This window comes from Pongo abelii, chromosome X (genome assembly GCF_028885655.2).
Source record: "Pongo abelii isolate AG06213 chromosome X, NHGRI_mPonAbe1-v2.0_pri, whole genome shotgun sequence".
Taxonomy (NCBI): domain Eukaryota; kingdom Metazoa; phylum Chordata; class Mammalia; order Primates; family Hominidae; genus Pongo; species Pongo abelii.
In genome coordinates this window covers 80,457,654-80,470,215 of record NC_072008.2, presented here as the reverse complement: position 1 = coordinate 80,470,215, position 12,562 = coordinate 80,457,654, and the positions used below count along the sequence as shown (strand labels likewise).

The 12,562-nt window shown below is 38.3% G+C and overlaps 1 protein-coding gene and 1 long non-coding RNA gene across 6 annotated transcripts in view; one reads left to right on the top strand and one right to left on the bottom strand.

Annotated features, from left to right (window-relative positions):
* The window catches only part of LOC134760924 (uncharacterized), a 99,082-nt gene extending 93,955 nt beyond the window's left edge, over window positions 1–5,127 (bottom strand). The window contains exon 1 of the long non-coding RNA XR_010139050.1: window positions 4,818–5,127. This is a non-coding gene — a long non-coding RNA (uncharacterized LOC134760924). The remainder of the gene's footprint in view (window positions 1–4,817) is intronic.
* Window positions 5,128–5,411: 284 nt separating this feature from the next.
* The window catches only part of ZDHHC15 (zinc finger DHHC-type palmitoyltransferase 15), a 158,742-nt gene continuing 151,591 nt past the window's right edge, over window positions 5,412–12,562 (top strand). For all 5 annotated transcript variants that reach the window (XM_054544748.2, XM_054544747.2, XM_054544744.2 and 2 more), the window contains exon 1: window positions 5,412–5,556. In XM_054544748.2, coding sequence (XP_054400723.1) covers window positions 5,421–5,556 — 136 coding nt within the window. In that variant the 5' untranslated portion in view covers window positions 5,412–5,420. The remainder of the gene's footprint in view (window positions 5,557–12,562) is intronic.

Here is a 12,562-nt window from a genome sequence, read left to right as displayed (position 1 = left end):
TACTAGCAAATCAAACCCAATGTATAAAAATAAGTATACACCTCAGTCAAGTGAGATTTATTCCAGGTATGAAAGGCTGGTACAACATTAGAATATCAATTAATGTAATCCATACCATCAACAGGCTACAGAAGAAAAATCACATGATCATATCATTAGATGCAAATAAAACATCTGACAAAATCCAACATCTATTCATAATTTTTTAAAAATCTTAGAATCTAGGAAATGAGGGGAACTTCCTTAATGTAATAAGAATGTCTATTTTAAAAACCCTGTAACTAACATCATGCTTAATGGTAAGAAAATAGAATCTTTCCCATTAAAATCAGGAACAGGGCAAGGATGTCCATGAGCAAGGATGACCCTCTTGTCATCCTTTTCAATAACATACTGGACGTCCTAGCTAATGCAATGAGACAAGAAAATGAAACAAAAGGAACACTAATTTGGAAGGATGAAATAACATTGTTTTTGTTCATCAATCACATCATTGTTTATGCAGAAAATCTGAAAGAATCAACGGAAAAGCTGGAGCTAATAAGCAATTATAGCAAAGTCGAAGGACACAAGATGAATATACAAAAGTCAATCAATTTTCTATAAAGCAGCAATGAACAAGTAGAATCTGAAATTACTAACACAATCCCATTTACATTAGCACGAAATACTTAAGTGGAAGTCCCATTTACATTAGCATGAAATACTTATGTGGAAATCTAACAAAATATGTACAAGATTTATATGAGGAAAACTACAAAATTCTGATGAAATCAAAGAAGAACTACATAAATGGAAAGGTGTTCCATGTTCATGGATAGGAAGACCCAATATTATCATGATGTCAGTTCTTCCCAATCTATAGATTCAATGCAATCCCAATCAAAATCCAAGCAAATTACTTTGTGGATATCAACAAACTCGTTCTAAAGTTTTTATGGAGAGGCAAAATATCCAGAACACCACAATATTGAAAAAGAACAATGTTAGAGGACTGACACTAGCCAATTTCAAGACTTACTATAAAGCAACAATAATCAAGACACTGTGATATTGATGAAATAATAGACAAACAGATCAGTGGAAAACATAGAGAACCTGGAAATAGAAATAGACCCATATAAATAAAATCTCCTGATCTTTGACAAAGGGGTAAATGTAATACAATGGAGAAAAGACCTTGTTTGTTTTGTTTTGTTTTGTTTTGTTTTTAAAGACAGAGTCTTGCTCTGTAACCCAGGCTGGAATGCAGTGACGCAATCTCGGCTCACTGCAACCTCCACCTCCTGGGTTCAAGCAATTTTCCTGCCTCAGCCTCCTGAGTAGCTGGCATTACAGGCGCATGTCATCACACCCGGCTAATTTTTGTATTTTTAGTAGAGACAGGGTTTCACCATGTTGGCCAAGCTCGTCTCGAACTCCTGACCTCAGGTGATCCACTGGCCTCGGCCTCCCAAAGTGCTAGGAAGGATCATCATTTTTACAAATGGTTCTGGAACAAATGGACATCCACATGCAAAAAAAAAAAAAATAACAAATCTAGACACAGACATTATACTCTTCATAAAAATTAACTCAAAATGGATTACAGACCTAAATATAAAACACAAAACTGTATAACTCCCAGAATGTAACATATGTGAAAATCCAGATAACCTTGGGTTTGGTGATGGCTTTTTAGATGGAACACCAAAGACACAATCCATGAAAGAAAGAATTAATAAGCTGGACTTCATTAAAATAAAAAAATTGCTCTGCTAAAGACACTATCAAGAGAATAAAAAGGCCACACACTGAAAGAAAATATTTGCAAAAGACACATGATAAAGAGCTGTAATCTAAAATACACAAAAATTCTTTAAAATTAAACAATAAGAAAGCAAGCATCTCAAAAAAAGGGCTAAAGACCTGAATAGACACCTCACCAAAGAAGATATATAGATGGCAAATAAACATACAAAAAGATGCTCCACACTATATGTCATCAGAGATGTGCAAATTAAAACAATGAAATACCACTACAGACTTTTCCAATGGCCAAAATCCAGAACACTAGCCTCACGAAATTCTAGCAAGGATGTAGAGAAACAGGAACTCTCAGTCATTTCTGCTGGAAACACAAAATAGTACAGCTACTTTTGAAGACACTTTGGCAGTTTCTTACAAAACTAAATATACTCTTACCACATGATCCAACAATCTCAGTCCTTGGTATTTATCCAAATAAGGTGAAAACCTATGTCCACACAAAAACTTGCACAGGGATGTTTATAGCAGCTTTATTCATAACAACCAAAATTTGGAAGCAACCAAGATGTCTTTCAGTGAGTGAGTGTATAAATAAACTGTGGTACATCCAGAAAATGGAATATTATTCAACACTAATAAGAAATGAGTTATCAAGCCATGAAACGACATGGAGGAATCTTAAATGCATATTACTAAGTGAAAGAAGCCAATCTGTAAAGGTTACATACTGTATCATTCCAACTATATGACATTCTGGAAGAGGCAAACTATGGAAACAGTAAAAAAAAAAAATCAATAGTTTCCAAGAGTTGTGGAGAGGGAGAGATGAACAGGTAGAACACAGAGTTTTAGGGCAGCAAAAATATTCTATATGAGACTGTAATGGTGGATACAAGTCATTATATATTTGTCCAAACCCACAGACTGTACAACACCAATAGTGAATGCTAATAGAAACTATGGACTTTGGATGATAAATATATGTTGATGCTGATTCATAGATTGTAACAAATGTACCACTCTGGTGGGGGATGTTGATAATGGAGGCGGCTATGCATGTGGTGGTAGGGGTTATATAGGAAATCTTTGAACCTTCCTTTCAATTTTGCTGTTAATCTAACATTGCTCTAATAAATAAAGTCTTTAAAAATAAATTTAAATCAATGTAGGCTTTGCATGCTATATGATCTATGTCACAACTACTCCAACTCAGCATTGTACAAAACAGCCATAGACTACAAATTGACATGAATGTGTTTCAATAAAACTTTATTCATAAAAAAGTCAGTGGGCCATATTTGGCCCATAAGCATAGTTTGCCAATCATTGATGTATACACTTGAACATGGTTTGTCTCTCTGGTTCTTGGCCCTCCATGCTCCTTTGGGTGTGAGCTATCCCTGTCATAAGCCCCCCGGCCCCAGACTATTTGATTAGTGATCGGGCTATCTTAGAAGAGGAAGATTTAGGCAAAATTAATCATGTCAAAACATGAAAGTTATCAACTTCCCCCACCAACTCTGCTCTTCTCACAATAGCCCCTATCATGGTGATTGGCAACATTGTTCATTCAGGCATTGAAGTCACAAATCCGGCTGTTAGCTTTAACTTATCTCACTCCTCACCTGCCAACTGGATGACAAATTCTGTTGATTTCCCCGAACACTATTACATCTTTCCCCTCCTCTCCTTCCCCTCATAGCCTGGCTTAGGCCTAGGCTCTTACCATCTCTTGGTTAGACTACTGTTAATATCTTCCAGCAAAAGCGGGCTACTTGCAGTCCCCCAAGTATGTTGTGCTGTTTCGCATATATTTGCCACCACATATTTCCTTTTGCCTGGAATCCCCTACTCCCTTAAATCCTACTCCCAAATCTTATCTTCTCGGTGAAATCCTAGTCATTATTCAAAATCCAACTGGGACTTTCCCTTTCACACTTAATCATTGCCTCCTCAAGGCTACTTGGTTTAAATAGTATACCCTTGACAATCCCAAGATACATGTTCCACAAGCCCCAAATTATGAATATTGGAAAATTTAAGTATACATGTCAGAACCTTAGGGCTCAAATAATTAACTAGGCTACTAAATATTGTAACCAAAATGAACTCTGCATTTCATTGCATCATGAATTTAGTAACATCAACCATAAAATTAGCTTAATCTGAAAAGAAACAATAAAGCTTTTATCCCTTTAGGTAATTTACTGCATATATAACCATAAATAAAGAACAGAGATCAACCTCGTAGAGACACTTGCTCCCACACAGTAGTCACACAGAATGTGAATCACACATGCATCTCAGCAAAATCACAAATTTCTCCATGTAAAAGACTTTTGGAAAAAACAGTGAGTGTCAAATCCATAAATGCCAAGAGCCTGCTGTACTTCTATTATTGTACTTGTGTCAATGAACAACTACAGCCCCAATGAGAACATGAGCTTCTTGGGGTCAGGCCCACTATTTTGTCATTCTTTTTGTACCCAAGTTGATCTAACAGGAAGCAACCACTCCAAAAACATTTGTTGAATTAAATTACCTCCTAATTGATCTTCCTACTTCGAGGCCATCTTCCTTTCCAAAATCCTGCCAGTTATTTCACAAAAACATATCCCTGATGTCACTCCGTTTCCCCCAAACCTTTGATGGCTCTTCATAATCTGCTTTACATGATTATGTCCCCATGCCATGCTAGGACATATAAGAGCCTTCACACCATGGCCTCATATTCCCAGTCTCATTCTTAGCCTCTCTTCTTCACACACCCTCTTCAAGCCACACTAGCTGCTCCTGGAACATTTTTGGACTTTCATTACTCTATGACTTTGTAAATGCTGTTTCCTCTGTCTAAAAGGTCCTCCTCCTCTCATCTGCCTGGAAAACCTGAATTTATTAATATAGCTCAGCTTAAATATCACTACCTTTGTAGCTTTCCCTGACCCCTCTCAGAATCACTGTCTCCCTCATTTGTTTTTTTATACCAACGTGTTTGTTCTAAAAACATACTAAGCTGATTCTGCGGGGAGGGAAAAGGGAAGGAGGGAGTGCCCTGTCAAAGGACTTACCCAAGCAGCGACTGCGGCACTACGTGTTAAGCATATTGTTCAAGCAGCAGTGGGAGGATGGAGCTGGATGGCCTTCATGTTATGAGATGCTATGGCTCGCATCTTTCACACTGCGTGTGTGTGTGTGTGTAACTGTGTGGGGGGTAGCAGGGGGAGGGAAACAGAACGAAGGGAGAGAGAGACACAGAGACAGAAACAAAGACGGCGGACACAGTGCAGTAAGAGCAGATGGGCGGACCCAAATTTCTTCTGCTTCACGATTTTGCGGAGGTCCAGCCCTGCATCCAGCCTGGAAACACAGGGTGGGGAGGAGGCAGAAAGGGGAGGGACTGCACTCCCTCTGAGCGTGCTAGCTCCGACTGCCTGACGGATCACCTTTCCGCTCCAACATGGCTAGTTCCTCAACGCCGTGACTCAAGCCTGTTGTGCCAGGCAGGGCGCACTCAGCAGCGCAGCCCCACAGGTGTCGACGGCTCAGCGAGAGGGTTCCCGCCAGGCTAGGCAGTGGAGTGCCGCACAGCGCGCCTTCCAGCCTCGCAGCCGCCACCCTAGCGGTTCCGACCCGGCGCCAGCAGGCCTGCTTGGTCGATCTTCGAGCCAAAGATGCGGCGAGGCTGGAAGATGGCTCTATCTGGGGGGCTGCGGTGCTGCCGCCGGGTACTGTCCTGGGTGCCAGTGCTCGTTATTGTCCTCGTCGTGCTCTGGTCCTACTATGCCTACGTCTTTGAACTCTGCCTGGGTAAGTGGGGCTGGGCACCTAAGGTGGGGAAATTATGCTCCAATATAATCGTTTGCCCTACCTTCACACTGGTGTCCCTTGTGTTCTCAAGCCCTCTCTCTGCGGTTTCCCTTTCTCTCCCTGGAGAGCTCCTTGTCCCCAGCCTCTGGCTTCCCACAATATTTCCTGCGCCCTTCCACCAGGGTCCCGCCGTGCCTCGATCGTCTCCCACCTAGGGTTTCTTATTTCTTTGCCCTACCCACAATAATGTCCTGGCTCTTCCCACGAGGGCTCCCTTTTCTTATACAGGGCAACCACCTGCACCTTGTGCTCTCCTTCTGGGAGCCCCTACTGTACCAAGTTGAGGAAACAACATACCCTGTGTCTTTAAACTGTTTGCTCACACTAGGAATCTCACCAATGCATCCAACTAGGAGCGCCACCATTTTCCCTCCTACTAGAATCCTGCTAGGATTTCCTACTAGGGATTTCCTACTGAAAGTTCCAAAATATTTCCTCTACTCTCTTACTAGCTCTCCTTTTTCCCACACTGGAATCTATCATTTTCCCGTGATCTCCTCACACTGGCTGAAGTGCTTCATATCTTTGTCCACTTGTAATCCCACAGTGCACCCTATTCTACTCCATTAAGATCTTCCCTTTTCACACAGTGGTAAGCCCTCCATTCTCTTTCCCTGTGGGCTCCCCCCATTTAATCATTTTCTTTCATGGGATTGCTATTCTATAATACATCCTCTCCTCTCACATTGGTATTCTATAATACATCCTCTCCTCTCACATTAGAGGCCCTGATTATATTATACTGGAGTTCCCTCCAGTCTCCTGCCTTCTTGCTTTGAGGAGCATTCGACTCCTTCCCATTAGGAGCCCCACATTATTTTCTGACACCTTATACTGGTGACCCTGCTATTGTCACATGATGATAGTGCCTTCTCCCACTAGAGTCACCTCTTTTACCCTCCCACAAGGGTTTCCATAATTTATCTCCTATTCCATCAAAGGGCCGCTACTTTTCTAATCATTATTCCTCGTTATCTTTTTTAGGAAATCCACTCCCCACCTCCCGCAGTGTTCTTTCACTTTTAGCCCCACATTCTGCCATCCACCTCCTTTGGGGTTTCTTATTATTGTTTCTTCTTACTTTTCATTGGATTGCACTTGTCCCACCTTCTCAAACTGGGGAAACCCCATTCGTTCTCACTGGGATTTCTAATATTTCTACTCCTCCCAATGGGCATATCATTTCTCATTCCTTCTCATTAGACTACCCCTTTTATAATTCTATGATCTTTTTTTACCCTGTCCTGTCACACTAAGGAGCACTCTGTATCCTCCTTATTTGCAAAATGGTTCTCACAGTATAGCTTGTGCATTCAAACTCAGAATTCTACAATATTTCCCGACACAAACCCCAAGTCTCTCCCTTATATTACTCCCACTTTCCACTTTAATTCCCCCCCGTTCCCCATTCTTATTATTATTGGCCTTGCAATGCTCTCATCAACTCACAATGGCGTTTTCATATTACATCCTGTCTTGTTACAGTAGGGTCCCTGCTTTTCTCACGGTAAAATCTCCCCTTGTCCCTGTCTTCTCACATTGAAGAATCCGTGTCTCCTCTCAAAAGAGATTCCACTAATACTTGTCACTCTTGTCACTTCGACACTGTAATTCCGTCGCCAGCACCCTTAAACTTGTGGCCTACAATGTTCCCCATTCATCTAGTTTGGGGCTCCAATATGTTTATACTCCTCTCACAGTAGGACTCCTGACCCATTGGACATCCCCTCACTCCCAAGTCCTTCTGAGACTTCTTTATTTTTTCATACCAAACTCTTCTCACCTTAAAAATGACAGTAAGGATGCTGCTTTTTTGAACTCCAGGACCTGACTCCATTTGTAATTTTCTTCTATTACATATTTGCAAAGCAATATTCTACCCCAGGTAGACTGGGATAAACTAGGGAGGCAGGAGATGATCCTCTTTTCCAATATAGAACTTTCTATATTCTAATTCTATAACTTCCTATATTCTAATTCTAATTACCTCTCTGAATCACAATTTAAATTTTTCTTACCTCTTTCTTAGAGATATTATGGAAAATGCAGAAAGAGCTCTTAAAATAAATTTCATTAGTTGCCTTCATAGATACAAGTTAGCCTAGTTTTCTTTTGTATCTCAATCCAGTATTGGGATGCATTAAGTAGACTATGCAATGACTGGGAAGCTTTTCTGTTCTCAGACCTTACTACTTTGGCTTTTTGAATGAGTGATTGAAGGGTCAAAAGTTCAGCACCATTATTATGGTATGGACATTGCTCCTAGGATCAATGCCATATTGTAAGCAACTTATTTTGGAGTTTTTCAGTATTCACTCATATGAGCTTCACCAAGATATATTTTAAAAATTAATGATGATAATGACTAACACTTATATATTGCTTACTCTGTGCCAGAAAATATTCTAAGTTCTGTAGATAGATTAACTATATATTAATTCATTTAATCATCACAATAACTATATGAGGCAGGTACCATTGCTGTTTCCATTGTACAGATGTGTAAACTGAGGCACAGATGAGCAAACCAAGGTAAAGACCAAGTTACTGCAAATAATTGGCCTTCTATAAGTTCTTCTTTAGTCATGTAATATTAACAGATGAAAGGAAGCATAGGACTTATTTGTTTGTTTTGGTTAACATACTTGCACCACACTGCTACATGCCAAGTACTATTTCTAGGTGACTACACACACAGACACTTAATCTTTATAACAACTTTCCAATGTATATACTATCATTACTTGTTTGTAAACTGAGGAACAGACAGAATAAGTAGCTTACCTAAGGTCACAGAGCTAGTAAATGGCCAAACTTAAAACCCAGGCAGTATGTTGCCACAGTCTTCTCTAAACTAATGCAGAGGTAAAAACTTGTGACATACAAGCCAGATGTAGCCTTCAGATATATTTTGCCTGGCCTGCACAGTGTTTTCTTAACATTTTGCATCAGTTCCCATTATTTAAAAGTCAGGAGAATAAGGCAGCTTTGACTTTCAACTCTGGCTGAACCAGTCCCTCCTGCCATCATCAGTTTAACAATCTTGTAACAAATTAGCAACCTGGGTTTCAGAAAGGTTAAATCAAATTTTCCCAAGGCCACACATTTAGTAATAGTGAAGAGTTGCAAATCCAGGCTGAAGGCCATACCTTTTCCAATACAAATAAATTAACAAATTTGCATTTCAATAGGACTCAAAAAGTAACATTAAGGACCTGACATCTTTCCAGGGATAAAACCTGATGTCTTTCTCCCTAACGTTACATTAGAGCTGAAACCAAAAGAGGTATTTTTGTCCTTTAATTCTTAGAGTTTGAATTCTGCCATTTACTAGCGAGGAGACCTGGGGCAAGTATCTTCACTCTCTCAACCTCAGTTGTCTCACATGTACCTTGCTTCTACAGTTGTTCATCCATATGACAAATGGTTGCTTAACACTCAGTATATGGCAGGTATTACTGCTGTGAGGCTCAAATAACATGATGCCTGAAAAGCATGCATCACAGTTCACAACACATTATAAGAGCTCATTAGATAATAACTTGTGATGAGTAAAGAAATAAAGGATTCTTCCTGACCCAGGAAAATAAGAAGCTTAGCTTTTTAGAGAGGAAGGAAAGTAACAGTATCCATTTTATTGGGGTGAAATTTATATAACATAAAATTAACCATTTTTAAGTGTTCACCTCAGTGCCATTTAGCACTCACAATGTTGTGCAGCCATCACCTCTATGTAGTTCCAAAATGTTTTTGTTATCCCATAAAGAAACCTCATAGGCATTAAGCAGTCACTCCCTGTTCCCTCTTCCCCCAAGTCCTAGCCAATTATTAATCTGCATTCTGTCTCTATGGATTTACCTATTATGGATGTTCCATATAAATAGGATCATAAAATATGTGTTCTTTTGTGTCTGACTTCTTCCAATTAACAAAATGTTTTTGAAATTGGTCCACATTGTATTATGTAACACTAATTTATCCCTTTTAATGGCTGAATAATAGTCTATTGTGTGTGTGTGTATATATATATATATATACACCAGTATATATATGGCACAGTATATATATAATATATATATATACCTGTATATATATAATATATATATACCTGTATATATATATTATATATATACCTGTATATATATAATATATATATACCGGTATATATATAATATATATATATACCTGTATATATAATATATATATACCTGTATATATATAATATATATATATACCTGTATATATATAATATATATACACCTGTATATATATAATATATATATACAGGTATATATATATATATATATCTGTGTATATATATATATATATATATATATATATATACCTGTATATATATATACCAGTTTTTATCCATTCATCCATTAATGGACATTTGGGCTATTTCTACCTTTTGTCTCTTCTGAATAGTGCCGTTACAGACATTCATGTACAAGTATTTGTTTGAATATCTGTCTTCAATTCTTTTGAGTATATATACCAGGGAAATAGATGGGGATAATTGGACTGTATGGTAATTCTATGTTTAACTTTCTGAGAAACCTCCAAACTATCTTCCACAGTGACTGCACCATTTTACATTCCCATCAAGCAGCACAGAAGGGTTCCAGTTTGTCCACATTCTCACCAAGACTTGTTATTTTCAGTTTTATTTTTATTATAGCCATCTTACTGGGTGTGAAGGAGTATTTAATTGTGGATTTGATTTGTATTTCCATAATGACTAAAAATACTGAGTATCTTTTTATGTACTTGTTTGCCATCCATATATCTTCTTTGAGAAAATGTCTATTCAAGCCATTGTCCATTTTTTAATTGGGATTTTTAAATTGGGTTGTCTTTTTGTTGTTGAATTTTAATATTTTTTGCATATTCTGAATACTTGATCTTTATGAGATACATTATTTGCAAACATTTTCCCCCATACCTGATAGTATCATTTTATACACAAAGATTTTTAATTTTAATAAAATTCAATTTATCTATTTTTTCTCTTGTTGCCTATGCTTTTGGTGTCATATTTAAGAATCCATTACCAAATGCAAGAGCATAAAGATTTACCCCTGTGGGATTTTTTTTGTTTGTTTGTTTGGTTGGTTGGTTTTGGTTTTTTGTTTGTTTGTTTTTGTTTTGTTTTCTTTTGTTTTTGTTTTTGATATGGGACCTCACTATGTTGCCCAGGCTGATCTCAAACTCCTGGGCTCAAGTGATCCTCCCACCTTAGCGTCTCAAATACCTGGGGCTACAGGCACGTGCCCTGTGTTTTCTTATAATAATTTTATGCTTTTAGCTCTCACTTTTAGGTATTTTAGCCATTCTGAGTTAATTTTTTGTATCTGGCGTAAGATAGGAGTCCAGCTTTTTTTTTTAATTTTATTATTATTATACTTTAAGTTTTAGCGTACATGTGCACAGTGTGCAGGTTTGTTACATATGTATACATGTGCCATGTTGGTGTGCTGCACCCAGTAACTCGTCATCTAGCATTAGGTATATCTCCTAATGCTATCCCTTCCCCCTCCCCCCACCACACAACAGTCCCCAGAGTGTGATGTTCCCCTTCCTGTGTCCATGTGTTCTCATTGTTCAATTCCCACCTATGAGTGAGAACATGCGGTGTTTGGTTTTTTGTCCTTGCGATAGTTTGCTGAGAATGATGATTTCCAGTTTCATCCATGTCCCTACAAAGGACATGAACTCATCATTTTTTATGGCTGCATAGTATTCCATGGTGTATATGTGCCACATTTTCTTAATCCAGTCTATTGTTGTTGGACATTTGGGTTGGTTCCAAGTCTTTGCTATTGTGAATAGTGCCGCAATAAACATACTTGTGCATGTGTCTTTATAGCAGTATGATTTATAGTCCTTTGGGTATATACCCAGCAATGGGATGGCTGGGTCAAATGGTATTTCTAGTTCTAGATCCCCGAGGGATCGCCACACTGTCTTCCACCATGGGTGAACTAGTTTACAGTCCCACCAACAGTGTAAAAGTGTTCCTATTTCTCCACATCCTCTCCAGCACCTGTTGTTTCCTGACTTTTTAATGATCGCCATTCTAACTGGTGTGAGATGGTATCTCATTGTGGTTTTGATTTGCGTTTCTCTGATGGCCAGTGATGGTGAGCATTTTTTCATGTGTTTTTTGGCTGCATAAATGTCTTCCTTTGAGAAGTGTCTATTCATATCCTTCGCCCACTTTTTGATGGGGTTGTTTGTTTTTTTCTTGTAAATTTGTTTGAGTTCATTGTAGATTCTGGATATTAGCCCTTTGTCAGATGAGTGGGTTGCAAAAATTTTCTCCCATTTTGTAGGTTGCCTGTTCACTCTGATGGTAGTTTCTTTTGCTGTGCAGAAGCTCTTTAGTTTAATTAGATCCCATTTGTCAAGTTTGGCTTTTGTTGCCATTGCTTTTAGTGTTTTAGACATGAAGTCCTTGCCCATGCCTATGTCCTGAATGGTATTGCCTAGGTTTTCTTCTAGGGTTTTTATGGTTTTAGGTCTAACATGTAAGTCTTTAATCCATCTTGAATTAATTTTTGTATAAGGTGTAAGGAAGGGATCCAGTTTCAGCTGGATCTGTGTCTAGTTTTTCTATCCATAGTTGAGAGTGGGTATTGCAGTCTCCAACTATTAATGTAATACTGTCAATGTTTACTTCCTATATTTTGGGGCTCTGTTGTTAAATGTGTATATGTTTATAATTGTTACATCTTCCTGATAGATTAACCCCTTTATCAATATATAATATTCTTTATTTCCTCTTTATTATCAATTTATGGCTTAAAGTCTATTTTATGTAATAGTGGAGTAGCAACCCTAGCTCTCTTTTAGTTGTTATTTGCATGGATGTATTTTTGTATCCATTCACTTTCAATCTATGTATGTGTTTGGATCTAAGGTGATTCCATGGTAAATGGCATAT